The 20,976-nt window shown below is 38.1% G+C and overlaps 1 protein-coding gene across 7 annotated transcripts in view; it reads left to right on the top strand.

The window, feature by feature from the left end:
- NRCAM (neuronal cell adhesion molecule) overlaps positions 1-7,734 on the top strand; it is a 144,509-nt gene extending 136,775 nt beyond the window's left edge. For 3 of the 7 annotated variants that reach the window (XM_090137758.1, XM_090137781.1, XM_090137761.1), the window contains one exon: positions 4,305-7,734. In XM_090137758.1, the coding sequence (XP_089993884.1) occupies positions 4,305-4,542 (238 nt within the window). In that variant the 3' untranslated portion in view covers positions 4,543-7,734. The remainder of the gene's footprint in view (positions 1-4,304) is intronic. The other 4 variants (XM_090137750.1, XM_090137776.1, XM_090137778.1 and 1 more) reach the window with 2 other exon arrangements.
- The last annotated feature ends 13,242 nt before the right edge of the window (positions 7,735-20,976 follow it).

Consider the following 20,976-nt stretch of genomic DNA (forward strand, 5'->3'; position numbering starts at 1 on the left):
AGGAGTGTGAGCAGATGTCCATTAGGCAGTGGATCAGAGGTTGTCCTGGAATCTACAACGAAGCCACAGAGTAACATACTTCTATGCCTTTGTGTGCTTATACTTGAATATTTCTGGTCTGTTGACCTGAAGGCACAAAACAAGAAATTCATTGCCAACAAATTTCTTTCTCATCATCCTCTTTCTGCATCCAATATCCCAGAATGCTTTACCCATTTTGTTTGTTTTGTGTTGCCTTTCATCTGACAGCTGTGCTATAAGGAAAAGTAGTATATTGCTAACCATATATTGAGTTGTTTTGCATGTCCATGAATGTGGCAAAGTTTAGTGGGAACTAGTTGCCTGCTGGACTGCAGAGGCATCGTAATACTGTCTTCCCCATTCTGACTGGTTGCTGCATGTACCCATATCTAAGGAAGAAAAGTTGAAAAGTTGAAAGAAGAAAGGAGATTTCAAGGTACATATTTCTTTCAATAACTGATGATCTTGTGAAATGGAAGTACTTTTTAAAAAATGTTTGTACTTTGCATTTACACATTATTTTTACCTCCGTACTTCATCTCTCTTAATCATTGTCTTCAAGTTTACTGTGTGTTTCATAGAGCTAAGAGGGAAAAGAAATGTATATTAGCAATTATCTCAGAAAAGTATTTAGAGTTTTACAATCTTCCTTACTATCAAATTCTTGTTGAAATGGCATGAAATGCCTGATACATGTTGATAAATACCAAAATGTCAGGTGCATTTCAGTCTTTATTGAGCAACTTTCATCCATAAAAAGCTGGTAAAATCTTTATGAGACAACAAATAGAGAAGGTGTTCCTAATCTTCATTTCATGGTCTTCTGACCTGAAGATAAAATTGAGTTACATTCTCATCTCTTCTTGCATTCCAGTACTTATTGTCTCACTGCTAACTGTCAGCACTGCATACATGACACATTTCAAAATACTTCTTAAATTTTCCATTGTAATTTTAGTTAACCAACTTGTACTTTCTGTTTCAGTTCAGAATATTACACTAGAGAAGTTTAAAAGTCAGCAAGCAAAAGCACAAACAAAAACTAAAAGAAAGTGTGAGCTATGATGGTTACATTTTGGTCTATTTTTATGAACAGTCATTAGAAAATCTTGAAGATACTGTATCAAAATTTCTGACCTTAATGTGTTTTTGCAACATTATATACTCTAAAGCCTGAAGTGTTGTATAACTCCTTGGACATCAATATTAACAACAGGACAACTGTGTATTTTTTCTAGTTTGCCTCTTGGCAGCACGCAGAAAACCCATTCATTTCTCCAGAGTGCCAGAGTCCCTTCTCTGTTTTGCACACCCAGGGTTGCAAAAGTGCTGACAAAAATATTGATGTCTTCACTTTTTTTTCTCTCTCTCCTCTTTGTTTTCTCTTCTATTCTCCCTTTCTTTCCCTTCCACCCAAAACACTGTGTTCATCTAATACAAGTGTTATAATCCAGTTTGACAAAAAATCAAGGCCCCATTCAATGTGTTTCCTCTTCCTGAAACAGGAGAGGAAAGCACTTTAGACAATCCCACTTCTTTTTTCAATGCCAGAGCCTGGGAGAACTTCTTTCTGGACTTTTCAGGCACAAAAGAGGAAAGAATCCCCAGGTTCAGATTTGATTTTACACTTGCTGTGACTGTGCTCTTATACCAGCACCCACCTCCATGCAGGTACACTCCTGGATAAATCTGCAGTTTTGTTTGTTTTTAATTATACAGACAGTAGAATCTGTATCCTTGCTAATATCTAGAAAAATTACAGACAGAATGCAACCAACTGTGTAATTATTTATTTATCGTTCAGATTATAAATAAATTTTGTTTCCATAAACGCAAACAAAAAAAAAGCAAAGATCAACATAATGGAAAAGTTTCTATTCACATATTTATCAAAGTTGCAAATTAAAATTAAGATTTTTATTGGATTAAACACAAAAATGTCTGAAATGTGGATATTTTTAGTACAGTAATGGTATATTATTTACTTACTTTATACTTCGAGCCTAGTGAATTACACTGGATTGGATCACACTTTAGAACATTTACAGTTTCTTAACCAGTTGGATAGGATGCAAATGCATTTTTAATTTGCTTTCATTCCTACATGTTACTGCATAAGCAGTTATGAAGCAATGTTCTTTACAAAATGCTGTTACTGAGAAGTCATTAAACACTGCAGGTCATTTTTCTCTGGGAGTAGGACCTGGTATCATTCAATGTGAGATCTGGTCTTCATTGCTTTTGTATAGCCTGTTTTAATGACTGTTGCATGGCAATGAAGAAAATACTTTGCTATCTGACTAAGAGACTCACACTTAGGATTTATAGTAGTATATTCTTTATTTACCTTTTGCATACAAGATCCTTCCAAAATGACCTGCCTTTGTAATCTGCTCGTGTTTGCAGCGTCATAAACATTTGCACTTTGCTGCTGCTTGACTGACATTTTGGAGCAGAATTCATTTAAGTGTTAATAACCTATATGTTTGCAGTGAGCACATAAGATCAATGATCAGATATTTATCCTAATGCCATGTACACAGCAATAACGAAAAACAAAGTCAAGGCAATACAGTCAAGTGTATTTGGCCTCTGTACATTTTAATTTTAACATGAAAGTTTTAATAAGATAAATGTTCCTACCACTTCTGTGTATGCATAGAAAATAAAATCTCTTCTGTGCTTTAAAAAAGCAAAAATGTTACATGCATATTAGAGGTGTTCTTTCAGAATGTGAAAACTTGGAGTTTTCCAAAGTAAAAAAAGGATGTTGAGATAAGGAATACCAGTTGGATGGAAAATTATGTAGTGGGTTGCTGAAATACTTCTCGATAGAGCATTTATCAGTGAACCTGTAATATGTGACCTTGTATATGCTATAATGTTTTGATTTCTCTGGATATTCAGAGATTATAGAAAAAGGAAAGCAAATACATTATTGGACAATCTAATGTATTACACAGTTAAAATAATTTGCTGAACATATATTCAGTCTAATAATGTAAATTTTACATATTTTCATTTCCACAATATTCTATGCATGTTTATTTACATTTTCCTTAAGATGGAAGTCATGAAGGAAAAAAAAATGGTTTGGTCTTTGGTACCTATGTGAAGTCACATGTTTTGTTTAAGACAAAGTTTAAGACAGTTGCACCCAGCAGTGCTTTTTCAGTACTGCCTGTAGTGTTTTTCAGTTGGAGATGGTTTGGAGCTGCTGCTGAAATCTTCCTCTTGAGACTGAAGTGCAGTGTTGAGGATTAAGAAAAGAGCCCAGCTGCATCTGTTTCACAAAACGCAGGCTTACCATAGCTACAAATTTGTTTGGGATGCTGATGGTGCTGCAGCATTTCTACTGACTGCAGTACTCTGCTAAATGGATCTTTCATCCCTGCCTTTCTTTCCTTGCCTTTTCTTGTTGTGCTCCAAATCATCATCATCATTGCCTGAACATGTTATCAGTTATGGATTTGAGATAGGGAGATTGATCTCATAAGTAATAAAAACCTAAGCATGCTCTTAACTGCTCATTTCTAGCTACTGTAAGCTGAATTTGTTGATTTACCTGTATGCAGTAAAAGTTTTAGCAATTTTAAAAGCAACTTATTATTGATAAAATACTGATCACTATCAGGATATGGACTTTGCTTTTCTTCTTAGGCTATTTTCATTTGTTTCTTCTGCACCCTTTTAATGGAATATGTAGGTCTCTTGAAAGGTAAGATTAAAAATTGTAAGTCTGGCCTGCATTATGTAACAAATTATTTGAAATGCAGCACTGTTATTTTCTTTGTACTAGTAAAGAAAATCAGTATATTCCATTTAACCGAATTCATTCTTCATTCGTGTTGAAGGAGTCAAAGAAATTAAGAAGTTTAACAGACTAACTTCACAGCACATCAGAACCTTGTTACTTTGAAGAACAAATAATTTTTTTTGGTAACTTTACAACCCCCTTCTTAATGCTTGCAGTTGCATCTAAATTGCTTCCAAGCCCAGGGCACAAGTTTTACCATTGAAAAGTCATGCACGATGAAAAAAATAAAAACAGAAAACCACAAAAAAACCACCTTCCACTGAAGGCATTCTCTGTTTAAACCATCACTACACCATGCATTCATGTCAACTGCATCATATCAATTTGTCTCTACAATGTGTGTGGACTTAATGCAGGATTATAGGGCTGCACACATGCTTCTTATGAACTCTGCATGCATGACTGATTTTGCCTTACAAAACGGTGCATCGCTTAATTCCTTTCATTTGTTTGTTTGTGTCTCCAGTGATGCAGAGGACCATAAACCTCTAAAAAAAGGAAGTCGGACACCGTCAGACAGAACTGTGAAAAAAGAAGACAGTGATGATAGTTTAGTTGACTATGGAGAAGGTGTAAATGGCCAGTTCAATGAGGATGGCTCCTTTATTGGACAATACAGCGGTAAAAAAGAGAAAGAACCTGCAGAAGGAAATGAAAGTTCTGAGGCTCCTTCTCCTGTAAATGCCATGAATTCATTTGTGTAATCAAAGAACTTGATTCCCTTGTGTTTTCTGTTTGTTTGCACTTGTACGTCCTCCTTCTCGTGCGATGAACATGCAGGTAGCAAAGCTCCTCACCTCAAAGTGTTTATGCTATGAGAACGTGCCGGTTTGTACAATTACATGGTATAATGACACACCAAGTGGGATGGGAGTATGAATCAAGATACAAAATTCAAATTTTGTTTGAAACTTGCATTTTCTTACTTTTCTAAAAAAGGAACTGACACAGACAAAAAATAGCATTGACTTACAATTTTGTTTCCTGTTGAAAATATGGTATAATGCATGAAAAAAGATACTACACAATTCACAATCTCACGTTCACTATAAAAACATGGTTGGACAGTTTGTTATGCAGTCCTCAGCCGAATCCCTGGGTATGAATTCCATTTTCATTGTTAGAGTGTTATAGTAGTATTATATAGAACTTCAATGTCTTTGTGGACATTGCTGTGAAATTGGTGACTTAATGTCTAGCTATCATATGTCTTTTTGCAAGACAGTTAGGAACAGTATGTACAGTATATAATTGCTAAATGATTTTAGTATGACACTTGCATTTGCTGATGCTTAATGAGACCCTATTATCTGCTCTTTGCTCCTATTACTTTATAGCCTTTTTAATCTATCAAGTATTACAGCAGTACAGTGTTCTATTTTTTACATCAAAACACATTGGATTGATTTTAGGGTATAAAAGATATGCATTGCAATGCATTTTGGAATTTGTACAGTCACTGAAAGAAAAACTTTAAAATGAGAGAAAATATTCCAGAAAACACAGGGCAAAATACATTCAGTGCCTTTATACAATATGCATTCCATAATGCACTGTGCTATGAAATCAGTTGGTGCAGTAAACTGTGATTAGCGGATTACTATCATTGCCATAAAGTAAAAACTGTAAAATAAAAAAGTGTCATGAAACTGTTGTGCTGAAAATTGGAATGTTTTAAATTACACAAATGAGAATATGAGTGGTTTGTTTTTCCTTATAAAATAAACACTTTCTAGACAGTTACAGCACAACAGGTTTTCATGGCCTTAGAAGATTTATTTAAAATAAGTAATCAAGCAACCAGAAGTAAATTACTTCCTTACACAGCAAGCTATAAGCTCTTCTAAAACAAAGAGTTAAAAGCCAAGGTAGCCAACATCACCAGCAAGAGTGCGTTTCCCTCTGTGTCGCGGCCCAACCAGTGCGGCAGCTTTGGAATCATCTACACCCCAAAGCAGTGTGGGGTTACTGCTCACAACTGCAGCATTCAATCTGACAAGTGCTCCTATGGTTTAGTGGTAAAGGATTACCATTATCAGTTACAAAATTATTTTCTCGCATACAATATCAATCAAGTGTTTACCTCCAAATATAAATTTTATAACAACCTATGGTTGAAGGAATGCTCAGTTTCATTTGCCAATAAATTGGTTTTTCATAACTTGCATCAAGTTTAATTTTAAGTAAGCTTTTTATATGTAGATATTTTGTTGAATTTGTAAATACACTTAAAATGTAGGTGCTATATGCTTCTAGGTGTTACAAACAAATAAAACAAGAAAGCTTATGTTGTACTGTGTAAGAAGTACTATAGCCAATGGTGTGCATGGTATTTTAAGGCATCTACTTCAATATAATTTTTTTTAATTTTTTTTTTTTTTTTGCTGTGACAACAAAATAGTGAACTGTTCTGCTTTCTTACTGCAGATTCCTAATTGAACCATTCAGAGCTTTTGCCAATGCATTACATCAGATCATAGCACACCTCTCAGCATCCATGTATATACTGTAGGTAAGGTACAACTGAAGTACTCACAAGTGTATCTGTCATAAGCTTCTTTCGCACCTTTGAGCTTTCTGTTGATCAGTTTTCTTAACGGGAACCGAAACAAAAAGTGAATTATACAAACGTTGACTACAAAGCACAAAGAGAAAATTTCTTAAGAGTTGCCAATGGTTTTGGTAAAAAAAAAATAATATAATTTTATTTAATTGTAGATGCTGAATGATCTGTGCATGTGGGGGTAAACATACAGGCTTACTTCTGTAATAGTGCAACAGATTTTGTATTAAAAATAAATGTGGTTTTAAAATTTCACTGTTTGTTCTGTTTACACTAGCAGTAAAAATACATCTGATTTACCATCTAATTAAGAATTTGAAGTAGGAAAGAGCATGAAACAACTCTATCAGAAGCTGTTGCCATGGTGTTACAGGACCTATATATACTGCCACCGAATTATTTTATATACTGCAGGTCTTTCAATACAACCATTCAAAAAGAAAGGTGAATTTTATCTGATCATTTGCCATTTAAATCTGCTGCAGCTTATATTTTACTTCCATGGATGCTTTATTTAGTCACATTTCTGTGAAGAAAAAAAAAAAGAAACAGACAAACAGTCATGTCCATACTTGTAAGTGTGAATAAAAAGGAAATAAGAATATTCATTCCAAATTAAGAGCCTTCAACTAGGATCCTAAAGCCTAAAGAGCATACAAAATTCAGAGCATTTTTAAACTGGGTATTTAGCAGTACATGAACTGAGAGGATTTGAAACAGCACCTCTTACAGTATACAAAATCCATTGCAATGCTTTTTGCATATCTTGCCTATTCTGTGTATGAGTGGAAACAGGCTGTGCAGGAGGGCAGTTGCTCTGCAGGGGAGCCATGGATTCCAAGAAGCACAGATGCTTCAGGAAATACATCAGAAGATTGATGTTTGCCCACAATGCTCCAAAGAGGGATTAAATCCCTGAATCAGAATCCGTTCTGTCCGTTTCCCGAGCCATCTTTGTAACTGGGACCCCCTGGCTGTTCCCATGTCTGTCATCTGCGCAGTCACCATTTTGGCACCTTCAATATCAGGCTGCCTGTTTTTCTGCTCAGGTATCCTTTGATTTTTCCAGCAATATGCTGGAAAATGGATGGAGAGACATGAAGTACAGCTGTTTCTATTTAGAAAAAAAAAGAGTAATTCCTGGGAAGAGGGATCTTGGCTCACTAGACTTTGTTGAGACAGAAAATTTCACATGATAGTCATTTCTGGAGACACAAAGGTTGGTATGTTCTTATGTGCATGCTTCCCAAAGTGTTCTGATACATGAAGTGGCTGCATCTTCCTTTGGTGATTTTCGTTTGCTTTTGATTTTATTCTCACTGAAGCGATTGTATAAATCCAGAAGAAATTAAAGAGGATACGCCAACAGTAATTTTTCTTGTAATCTTCTATGCTCACATGGTTCCTAGGAAAATATCTCGGTATTTCCTTCCCACTGGAAAAAAACATGTCAAAATATAAGCCACTGCTCTAAGCAGAATTTAATTCTGTCTTTCTGTTATGTTTTAGAGGAGGTAAAATATCTGGTCCCCAGTCTGCCATGTTGTATAAATTAGTGTGCCAGGTCTTCAGAGCTGAGCCTTTGAACAAGGGAGGTTTAGGCAGTCTGACTCTTGGAAACTGCTTGGTCTCATGCTCTACTAAGGAATGAACTTTGTTTACCTCCTACAATAAACTGCACTTGTTCTGTATCTTCCTATTTCCTAATCCGAAGGCCTCTAAAAAGGGATGCTTTGATCTTGAACTCCCACAGCTCATCTGACAGGCAATAACAGCCCACCCTACACAGCACTGTGCTGTGTGTTTGCACAGCTCTGGAGGGTTTTGAGTCCTCACGGGACTAAGGGGACAAATTAAGTTTTCTACATTGCAGCATTCAGAATATATTTCAATTAGATGGTCTGTAAAATGGGCTGCACTGAGAGTCCTTCTGAGTACACCAGCATGAATGGATTTTTTTGTTGATTTTTTTTTTCCCCCCATAATTATCCATTGTTTATTCCATGAGACTTAGAAGAACTTATTCATCTTGGATCCTTTGGCTGAATTTAATTGAAAACTTCCAGTAACTGCAGTTGAAAACTGCCAGTAACTGATGGAGGAAGTACTCAGACAGATGGACAAACACGCACACACGTAAGGCAATTGTTTTCTTTCCTTAATTTTTGAACGAAGATGCAAAGTTGCCTGGGAAGAAAATGCTTATTGTAAGCATAGGGCAAGGCCAACTGAACAGAATCCTTTCCCTTAGCTCGGGAATTCCATCAGTATTGTTCAAACAGGTTGAGAGGAGAAGGAATCTCCCAAGCTCTTTAGATAAGGAAAATAGGAAGAATTCTATGTGATGAGGTCTTCAAACCTGGGATGCCAGAATCAGTGTTTTTGAAGAGCTTCCTCAGAAAAAACATAGGGGAAAGGGGCAGTTAATTGAAACAACTTGTGGCCAAACCAGAGAGCAGAGTGAATGGAAGTGACGTGGACATGGACTGGAATATTTTGACTTACAGTAAGGAGAGCACAGAGGCCTTTGCTCGGCCACATCTGGTGGTCTCTTGGCACAAACACTACAAAGGGAGCCACTGAAAAAACTGTTTTTCTTTCTGAGGTTATTTTCTCTTCCTGGCTCTTCTTCAACGTTGAACTCTTCTCCAATTTTATTTTTTTCAATTTATTTCTTTATATTTTTTTTGCTTTAGTAAGAAAGCAGATTCTGCTGTTGTATTAAAATTAGTCAGTGATTGTAAACTTTTGAGAAAGGGAGGGGTTTGATTTTTTTCTAAAACAAATGGATTTTTTCAATGTGATAGCCTAATTTTTAAGCTTTAGAAATAACAATTGACCACTAGGGGGAAGTCACAGTTACTCGTTAGCAGAAGCCCATGGAAAGCAGCTATCCAAAACAACACATCTAAGTTCACATCGTGCATGAAAGCGTATATACATATACAAATATATATGCATCGTTATAAATATGCATATATAAAATACTATGTAATAAGGTAGAAATTCAAAACGATTTGATTGTTTTTCAAAACTACCAACCCACAACTGCACAGTAATTCTAGTCAGAATATTTATTTTTTACTAAAAGAAGTAAAACCCACCCTTTCTGTGGCCTAAAACCAAACATTTTTAAATAGACTCTACAAACTGTATCCCCAGCCTTTGCTTTCTCCCCTCTCAAGGTGCTGCTGGGTTGCAGAGGCAGCAAGGGCTCTGCTTTCTAGCCCGTGAAAACCCTTGCAAGGAGAAACCATGAGACCATAAAAATGAAGAGCTGAATGGAAGATTATGTGTTGCTGTGCTGCCACATTCACGATAAGCTGTATAGAATATTAAGTGCAGGATATTACTCATTTAATTTCCTGTGGCTGTGAAAATTACATCTGCTCTTGTGAGCTGGACGTCTCAGAACCAACAAAAATAGCCAGGAATGGGCCACATCCAGAATATTTCTTATACTGAGAAGTATAGTTAGCACACCCAAACTGCAGTTGTGTTTGATTATCTTTGTAGGTACATTCCAACTGAACTGTTCTATTCCATTCTGTTATTTGAAAGGTCTCAACAGTTCTCTAATGTTGTCTGTGAATAATTTGACAGAGTGCTGTTGGCCAGAGTAGACCCATGGCAGGGATTATTTTAACAACATCATGTACCACTGAGATGTAAAGGTTGGAAATATTTCCAGATGCTGTTTATTCTGCTCTTACAAACAGCCAGAGGACACCATTTGGTCTCCCAGATACAAATGGAAGCTGGGTGAATGGAGGATGAAATCAGCTCAAATTTTCTCTTCCTATTTCCCCACTACAAGATCACGTAACTGCAGCACTGACAAACACTGAGCTGCAGTCAGATCCACGCTCACTGAGATGAGGCAGACTTTAACAAACATAAGAGGGCTAAGCTCATAATTTTGCAGAACCTTCCTGGTGAAGGCTTTTTTTTTTTCTACAGTGCTGTGCCCAGAAAGCATCTGTGAGGATGAGGAAGTAATAACTCTGTGTGCGTGATGCAGCAAGAACACGGGAAGAGGAAGTACAGAAATTGGTTCTTCTTGTTGTTTAACCAGTACTGTATCTGCAGATACAGTATTATTCTAATTTGTTCATTTGTTATCATGATCATAAATTACAGGGACATTTTAGATAGAATAGCTGTTTTGTAAAGTAAATCGATAGATAACAACAGTGGGTCAGGGAAGGTTGGTCTGAAATTCAGCATCTGGCCCAGTCCCAGAGGCAAACAAAAATGGCAAATTTTGAAGATGAAGGGAGAATCAGAATCAGCCAAAACACCTTGCTGTTTTACCAACTTCCAAGTCAGCATATCTGGGCACCAGTTCTTGGCAGCTATATAAAATAATTAAGGTATTTGTGTTTTTTTTTTAATGTCAATTTGGCTTGTAGCCAATTAGCTCAGATTTTGTGACTCACTTGAAAGGGCAGACTGCTATTCTTAGCTGAATTTGTGAAAGCAAAAGAGGTGCATTCCCACAACAAGGCCACACTGCATAACCTGTAGGCCAGTAGCCTATGATCCCAAGGCGTGGTGCTTCATCATCTTTAAATCTGTCAAGATTGCCCTTAATCTCCATGTCAGAGAGGAAGGGCTTAAGGTCTTGTTGCATGTGGGTGAGATAAACTCATCAGGCAGCAGATCACACTCAGCTGGGCATGCCTTGCAGGGGTGGAGGAGCTCAGTGCTGGGCTGTCCCTTTCTGACAGCTGTGCGTGCTGGCCCTCTTTGGCTGTACCCAAGACAATCACCACTATTAACCCTATCAATCAAGGCAACACGTTACCATCTGTGCAATCACAAGCCATTATCATTGTCTGGATTGGAAGAGATCTTGAAGATCACCTAGTTCCAACTCCCTGCCATGGGCAGGAAACGTCTACAAAATCATGCTGCTCAAAGCCATATCCAGCGTGGCCTTGAATGCCTGGGGGGCACCCACAGCTTCTTTGAGCAGCCTGTACCACTGCCTTACCTCCTTCATAGTAAAGAATTTCTTTCTAATATCTAATATATATCTCCTCTCTTTTAGCTTAAAACCATTTCCCCATGTCCTATCACTACACTCCCTAATAAAGCATCTCTCCCTGTCTTCCCTGTAGACCTCCTTTAAGTACTGAAATGCTGCAGTGAGGTCTCCCCTCAGCCTTCTCTTTCCAAGGCTGAATAAGCCCAGCTCCCTCAGCCTGTCTTTGTGGCCCTTCTCTGGATCTGCTCCAACACCTCCGCATCCTTCTTGTGCTGGGGGCCCAGAGCTGGATGCAGTGCTCACAAGGGCAGAACAAAGGGGGACAGTCACCTTCCTCACCCTGCAGCCCCAGATACAGTTGGCTTTTTCAGCTGAAAGTGCCCCTTACCAGCTGATGTTTATTTTTTCATCCACCATCATTACCATATCCTTCTCCACAGGGTGGCTCTCCATATACTTACCGCCCAGCCTGTATTCATGCTTGGGATTGACCCTACCCAAACAATTGCATGTTTTTGGCATCACAATATCAGAAGTCCCACTTGTCCAAAAATAGATGAAGAAACCAGGACTGAATCCACACTGTCAGACAGCATCATCTTTACAGGGCCTGTGCCTGCAGGAGCCATCTCAGCATGCCAGGGTCTCCCATACTAGGAGACTGGGCAATGTCCATTACACTGAGTACTGCCATGTCTGCATCACAGCAATGCAAGGCAGAGTGACCTTCATTCAGGACGTGGACAGTGTTGCAGCAGGACACCTGTTGGATGGAGTGTGGGAGTGGAATAAAAAGAGAAAGCATACAATATTCAAAATACAATAGAAGCGTTAAAAGCACCTTAGACGTCTTAGCCAAACAAAACAGAAAAATAATTATGTTTTTGTCTCCTACAAAACACAGCAGTACAAGATGTTTGAGATAAGAGGGGGTGCCTAGCCAAGGTTACAAAGAAAACCTGATTCTCTTGCTGCTGGAGGTGAGAGCAGAGCTTGTGACACTGGAACTGGGACAGATTTCTTCAGCCGCCGCTCTGCCAAAGCCATCAAAGCTGCGTTAATTTATACCAGCTGAGACTTCTGCTTGTGGCATTTTATGTAAGTCTTTGGGCAGAGGTTTGCATAATGAATTTTTGTTTTTAGCGAATAAATGTCTAATAAAGTGTCAGGATTTCTCCACTAATGACAGCAGCCTCCAGCAGTGACACAACAGCCCCAGCAAGCGATGCTAGAGACAGCACATGGAAGAAAGGCAATCTTTCTTTTCTGAGTGATGTATTTCAGGTTACAACTGAAAAACATTCTGCTACAAATACTAAAAAAAGCAAACTGCTTTTATGATGTAGTTCATTTTTGGTGAGATTATGGCCAACTAGTTGGTCACTACAGTGATCCGTAATAATGAAAATAAAGTAAAAAGACCATTGGAGGGGCTCAAAGTATAATTTTTAATTCTACACACAAAAGCTTTGGGAGAATGACTGCAACATCCTTCTTAATTGTAGATAGGATTTGCTGGTTTTGATGGCTGTAATTTGATGTTCTTTGTAAAAGATAACAAGATGAATTGCCCTGTCACTCATCTAAAGCTTTTCTGCAGGTTTGGTTCTGTTTTTTTTGTTTGCTGTCAAGCATTTAGTTTTTTTAATGCATCCAATAGGATAGGTTTCAATATGATTTACGTCCATTCATCACTGGATGATGGCGTTTTCAGTAAGATGTTTGAAGAAGAATTGCTGTATACCATAGAAAAGTCTGTTGAAAATGAGATAGGACAATTAATGCAGCCTAATCCCGCATCTGGCTGTAGTCTTTCCACGTAAGTTAAATTGTAATTTCAAGCATGCTTTCTGTGTGAGACTTGAACTGATATAAAAACACATAGATATTGAATCTGAAATGCTCAACTACTTCAGTGAACAAATATAGGCTAATATATGAAGTGTGTGTGGGGCTATGTTTGAAGACAAATGGAGATGGTAAATGCAGTGGGGTTGGTTCCTGCTGAAGATAACGCAAACTGAAATCTATAGCAGCAGAAACTACAGCCTTGCTGAAAATGTCTTTAACTCACATCTCAGCCTCACAGAAAGAGTCACGTCTTCTCTTCCCTGTGTTCAGCACAGTGAAGTCTGTTCTCTGAGCATCTCCAGGCACTGCAGGGCTCTTTGCTGTGGTACAGTCTCACCCAGTGCTGAGTCCTACAGCTGGGAGTGCACTCAAAGGGAAAGCAGTTATGGGGGGGAGGTCATTAAATAGAGGTTAATGCTTGAAGTCCATTTTATTTCTAACCCCTTCAAAGTGCTAGGCTAGTCACTGAATGCTATGTTTTTCTACTCATTCATCTTGTTGGGTGAAATAAATATTGACATGTTAGCTATTGGTAGAATGGATAATCAAACTAAGTACTGAAAACGAATTCCCTGAATGCTTTGTGCCAGCATCCATTAGTGACTGTTACTGACCTGGTGACACACAGATGATGATTTGTAGTGTTTCTTGGCTACGCTCTTACTTCACATGATGCTCAGCAATGCACTTAGCACTATTTTATTCATTTTTGGCTTTTTAAAATTCTGGTAGATATTTTAGACACACAGGAATGACCAGTAATGTAGACATCAGTGAGAATTTTTAGGCAAGTTCACATTACAGTGCATCTTCACCTACAGAACACACTTCAGAAATGGATATACCATTATGTTTTATGAAAAAAAAAGCAGGTGAAGTTGTTTTGTCCTCACTGCATGAAGCGTTCATAGAGCTAAATCCTGGCAAAGTCTGTGAAGCACAAAACCAGAGCGTATCCTTGTAATGCAGAAGGCTGGGCACAGTCATCTGCTATGAATCCCATGTGGCTGCACAGAAGTGATCTTTTCCTATCTCCATGTCTCATTGCTCCTTGCAAACAACAGGCAGCAAAATGAAAATGCTTGGCTGGACAAATACATTCACTGAAGAGGTGTTGTCCAGACTGAATAACAGTCCCAGACATTCTGCTTCAATTCTGGTACAGGTCTGTGCATCACCTTTGCAGGGAACTTTGACAACTTCATTTAACTGTGCAAATTGATTTTTACATCTTCTGAGATTCCTAATAAGCTGTACACATGCCTAAATTTGAAGTGATATCCCAAATCAGATTTGAGGAGCTGCAGTTCTGAATAAAAACACAGATGACTTTGAAATATCAATTAATTACAGTAAATGTCACATGGCCTAGCTGCATGTGACCAGGTGTTAGTAGTGTAATGTTGCAATTACCACTTGCACCCCTACTTTTTCTGCAAGTGTGCTCCAACAGCTTCTAGAATGTGTTGGTATTTCTGCTAAAATACACCCAGATATTTTCCATCATCACTTCTCAGAAATGTCAGACAACTGCTGAAGTTTCTCCCTGGTTCCTGTCCAAGACTCAGTTTAACTTTGAAATGCGTTGGTTTTTCTAATGCTGAATTTTGCAGACAACTGAAGTTGAGTTCTAATCCTAACGTGCATGGTTTCTGTCTCATTAATTCAAATGAAGTCACATCAAGAATTTGTTTACCAAGAATTTCTTTGTAACGTTGTTGACTTTGCAGCAGTCTCAGTAGGTTTGTCTTCAACAGCTAATTAGAGGCCAGGCTCACCTGAATTGCTGTTAGCTCGTTACCTGACTGTATTGAAGGGCTCTGTTAGGGCTTTCAGGGACCTCTGAAGTACTTGACTCCCAAAAGACAGTGATGACAGAACTGCAGCTTTTCAGCACTGTCTTAGCTTGCTCTGTGTATCAAATGGCCAAGGATTCCAGTATTTTGGGGCTTTCAACATGGAAGATGGAAGGAACGGGGCCACTGCTAGTACTTATTGGCCACTGAAGAGCAGAGTCTACTCAAGGAAGCTATGAAGTGTTTTTTCTTTGTCTTTGGGGTCAGCACTCCTGCACTCTTTTATTTGAGAGCATGACTGTTGTTGCACTGCCTCGCTCTGTGTGTTGATTGCTAGTGATAACTGTGCCACTCCTGGAGAGTAGTGGGTTGAGCAGGGGGTACAGTGCTCAAACAACACATACTTTAAACAAGATAGCCCAAAGCCATTCAACTGTGTTTTCTGGCCATAGTGAGAAAACATTTGGTTTAGAAAAACAACTTATGCATGTTCCTTGTTGCAAGTTGAATTGTAACCTTTCCTACCAGAAAGCAAGATGGAAGATCTTGTGGAGCTTGTGTGAGCATAAGATAAAATCACAGATGGTAATCCAGAACAATATTCTGCTTTTCTCTGAAAAGGCTCTCCACATCTAAAGACCTGATATAGGAGATCCAATGGCATTAATTGATATTATGTGGTGATGCCTCTTACTGAAAACTCAGCTTTTGCTCTATTTATGATGATATATGATTTTTAGCTTTAGTTAAATTTTCAGATACTGTTTTTTTTCTCCTCTCTATCTTTGTATAGCATGGTCTGCTTAAGGCAGTATGTGATTAAATTACTCTACTTGCTTGAGATGCAAAAAAACCACCGCTATTAAATATAGATGTGATTGGATAGGGTGCTAGGTGTGCTCATGAAGAGTCCCTTTTCCCATGAAAGACTGGACCTGACAATTTTCTAAGGTCCCTTCCAACTTGGTCTTTTCAACGATTCTGTAATGAAGGATGCTTATTCAAAATGTTTTCAGAAAGATAAAGAATATTTGTCCAATGGTACCAAGAATGGGTATTCCAGGTAAGCAAAATATTTTATTTTTGGAAGCATGAATTAACCAAGGCAAGAAATAGGAAAACATGCGTAGGTCAGAGGACACGAATGTACTGTATGCATATAGGCTGTCTGGTATATATAATGTAGACATACTAGATTGTACGGAATGTTTCATGTGGATATTCATTCAAGCACTAATGCCTCAATGGGACTTAGCACAAGTGCCAAAGAAAAAGGCACAGGAAGAATGAGGTCAGTGGGAAACTAGGTAACAGAAAGAAGACAAAGATATAAGGAAAGAGTGAGTGACCTAGTCAAGACTTTTCTACCACAGATGTAATTACTTTAGAAGAAATTAATCTACAAGATCTTCACATTGGTTTTGTATGAATAGTCAAGAATAAATCCATCTAGAAAAACTTACTTGCCACAAAGATGTGATGAAGAAAGAATTAACCTTGAGGGAACAAAAAGCAGAAATGAATGGCTGATTGCCCAAACCTAAAAAGAGACTTCCTGCCACTGCCACATGTACACTTGTGTGATGCCTCAAAATGTTTTTGTTGGAGTGGAAAAAAAACAATTTCAGAGCCAAGTAATTGCCACTCTTTCATTGAATGGTAGTTAATAAGACATCCAGGGAGAATTGGGTTGATTTAAATTCTTTAGTCTAAAGGATATTCAGCAATCATTTTCCAACTAAATGGATAATCAAATAAGTCACACTCTCCACTTAAAATGTGGTCATTGTTAATGGACCTAATATCTGAGAGTACAGCTTTGTCACTGAATTCAAGCACAGACTCAGTTAAAAGCACAGTCCCTCTGAGCCTTTGACTTGCACTGCTTCTAACACCAGCTCTGGACACCAGAAAAGCTGAGAAAGCACTGTGTAAATTTTAGATAGTCTTACAGGTGGCAAAAATATATACATTTATGCTCAGTTTCAAAATTAGTGATTTCCTGTGGTTAGTAAAATTAACCATAAAGTGATCCCAGTTGGACTTTGAAATTTATGTGGCAGTGAAGTGAATGGAAAGAAATTGGATTCTCACCACAAATGTTCTTGATTTGTTTTTTGTTTTTTTTTTAGTGGGCTCAAATTTCCAATGTGGTGGAATCCCTATGGATCTTTCCAGCAACAAGAGAGAACAGAGCTGGTCTTCAGCCAGTTCCTATCTGCCTGTTCCCATCAAGCTTTGTAGGACTAGGCTGATTTGAAATAGCCAGATAGATAGCCAGGTTTAAACACATTGAAAAGTGATCTTAAAATAATTAAATTTAACTCTTTCTTCTTCTTAACATCTTTAATTTTCTTCTGTGAGATCAGATCAATCGCCAGAAGAAATTAGTAGTTGTGGTTGCTGTTATTTATGTTAAAACAGCACAGAGAGGCTCCGGGAGATCCCAATGTGTGAAGTGATTCTAAAAATGTATGGTAGGGTCCATCCCATGTAGTCAGAGTTGTTTAAACAAGGCCTAGGTGTTGTCTTTGAGTTCATTTTGTCTCTCACAAAAGACAATGACAAGTCATTCCACCTATTTTTGACAACTCTCTTAAGTGGCAGTCAACTGTTAAGCTTACGGCCATCACTTAAACATTTCTGCCAAGAGTAGGAAGGCCCATTGCAGGCTTGGAAAGGAAATGCAGTGCCCAGGATTCCTATGGAATCACGGAAAGCTTTTGGTTGTCATGGGAATGGCACTATTTGTCTTTGCTGCTTCCATCTGCAGACCTCATCTTCTTCCCCAGCCCCAAGAAGTCTCAGTCCCTGTACGTACAATCTCATTCTGTGTCGTGTTGCTCCCTATGGACTGCAGTCTGCTTTATGCATACAGCCATTTGTGCTGTGAGAATTTGTATGGAAGTTAAATGATAATACTTTTCGTAAATCTTAAAGGACTTTAAAAATCTACCTAACAAGCAAATACATACAACTAATTCCTTTTCTTCACAATTTGCCGAGATAATCCTGTTGCAAAGCTACTGATCGGACCACAGCAACATGGGCCTGACTCATATGGTGGGGATTATGTACTGCAAATCATTGGTACCTGGTAGATTGGTACGAGGATGCTGGCAGTGTGTAGTGAGGTCCTATATACTATCATGCATTGCTCTCACAGCCTGGTACTCATAAAATTGAGGAGCTGATTTAACAAAATTTATTCTACACTGAACACTGGATTTAGGAATAAGCCGATGATTTAGCAGCTCAGGTTGGCAAACAAATTAAGAAGTCACACTCCTGAAGAATTAATGCAGAAAAACATGAATTAAACAACAGATTTTGGATAATTTAGATTATGAATAGGTTTTGAAATCAATGGCACCTATAGGTTGTGAATCATTACATGACCTGGCTGTGAGTAGCAACAATTAGCGATCTGGCATCAAGAAACTTGTAAAGTGAGCAAATTCAAAGCAGGAAGATAAATGGGAAACAGAAAATGACTCTTGTTTTTGGATCACAGATTCTACAGAAAATCAAATGTCTGTCCTTGAAGTAAGACAGATAGATATTTCAGACTGTTAAATCCTGGCAAGGGCAATTTGAATCAGTTGTGTCAGAAGTATAGTCATCTTACTGGAAGAACTCCAGAAAAGAGATTAGCAGTTGTTCAAGCAGGAAGTAATAAAAGCAATTCAGCCTCCTCCGGGGAAAGGTAATACCACAACACTGTGATGTTCCTGGGATAATGGAGCATTAGACTGGTGAGTAAGTTGATGTCATTGATAAAAGACAGACTGGAAACCGTGATTACTCCAGTGAAATAAGTTTCACTCTAATGGAAAGGGCATACATCATGCCACGTACCTGAAAAACAGCCTGGCAGTATGCCCAGGAAGATTAAACAGCTACAAAAGCACCTGGGTATAACACAAAAATTTTAAAGTTAGATCAATATTGATATTGTGAACCTGTATCAATTATGAACCTATAGCTTCCATCAGAAATCAGTGAATTATGGATAACACACAACATTTCATTAAACTTCCAGTTACCAACACAACTCCAGAACAGAAAGCTGAATCCTGACCTTTTGGTTCCTTTGAAGACCAGTTTTGCTGTGCATTAACACCCCCAAGAGGTGAGGTCACACAGCTCTCTGCCACACTAGGTCCATTGCTGTTGGTGATACAATTCCATAGTATTTGCACTTTGTTCAGTGGATGTAGAATATGAGCAAGGAAGCACCCCAGGCTCCTGCTAGTCATGTCAGTTTAGAAAGGAATTTCAAACAAACTCATTATGTATCTTTAAATTATAATTCCTAAGAGAACACGGAACATAGAAGTAAACTGAATGAGTCAAATATGAAGATAAAAGCAAATTAAGAGTAAAAACACTGATGGCTATTTGGCAAACTAATGAGAACTGGAGAAACCAGGGAGGGATGATAATGAATGAGAACTGTTTTGCTGGCACTGAACACAGCCACTATGATTCAGATTTGGAAGATGCAAAGAGGTCTTAGAAGAAAATGTTATTCAGGCTAGTTTTGAGTAGATCCTACATAACCCCCAGGAGTCAAAGCTTGGAGCTGTGATAATATGGCTGGCATCTAATTGAAATGTTCTCACAGCAATACAAAATAATTTCTAGGAAGATGGATCTGTGCTGAACCAGTTATCACTGTTCATGAACTGGCTGAGTCCAGACTAAATCATGAGATTTAGGCAAAGGTGTTTCTTGTGGCTTTAACTTCAGTGTGTACATTTCAGTGTAGATGTCCTTTACTATGACACTTTTTTCCTCTCCTTTGGAAACAAAACAAAACAATTCTGGACTCTGCAGTGGCAAAAGTTTTTTTTTACCCATCCAAAATAGTCCCTTTGCAATTTCATAGTCCTCATGTTACAAAACCCTCCAAAGAACTCCCATTACTGTAAGAAAGATAATTTTTCTTCCTCAGGCAACAGACACAGAGACAGACAGAGATTTGACAGAAGAACTAGAAATATTTGGACAAAGATAAAATGAGAAGGAAAACTCAAAATATGACTGCCAAATTTCAGGAGCATTAGGAAGAGTAAAGACTTTAGAAATGGTAGAGATGCTGGAACTCTGTCCAAGACAAGGCAGAGAGGTAGGCTGAGATGCAAGTCTGGGCAGAGAGAGACAACACGCAAATGGCTGGATATGCAAGGTGTTATGGTGGAAGCTCAGACTTACTGAGTAAAGAGAGAAACCATGTAGGCACAGGAAAAAAACAAAGCTGAAGTGCAGAAGAGGAGAGCCAGAGGAAAAGATATTAAAGAGAGGGATCCAAAAACCTCAGATACGATTGGATATCAAGGAAAAAGATGTTGGCTGTGATGCTGAAAGCAAAAGACATAGAGTGGGATGGCACCACATTTTTTTTCTTCTGAAAATTTCAAAAAGAAAGCAGAATAAATCAAAACACAAGCAAGAAAAGAGCTGGGCAGAGAAGCTCAGTGCAGCAGCCATAGAAGGATCATTTGATAGAACTATAAATGTAAGGATAAAATGAGGAGAGACGTGGCATGCTGGGAACTGTTCTTTTGGAACAAAGAAATTAGATATCAAAATTGCACTTATACCTTGGTATTTCTGTTCTATAATTATACAAGGATGTTTCCTTATGAATTTATACGGTAGGAAGAGCACATAACCATTTAAAAATGAGATAACCAGCACATTTCAAAATTATCCACTTAATAAGAGTTTCTTCTTTTTGCAAATGTGGAAGCTGCAATATAATTAAATGGGTATACAAACCAAGTTGATCTCATGGTCAGATACAACCCATTGCAGAGAAATGTAATTGAACTTGCCCTATATAATTAACAGCCAACCATCAGCTTTCTAAGCCCCTGCAGAGATGTGTTTTCATTAGCCTGAACTGGCTATTGATAGCTTCCTGTATTTCCAA

This window comes from Phasianus colchicus, chromosome 1 (assembly GCF_987193195.1).
Source record: "Phasianus colchicus chromosome 1, bPhaCol1.hap1.1, whole genome shotgun sequence".
Classification (NCBI taxonomy): domain Eukaryota; kingdom Metazoa; phylum Chordata; class Aves; order Galliformes; family Phasianidae; genus Phasianus; species Phasianus colchicus.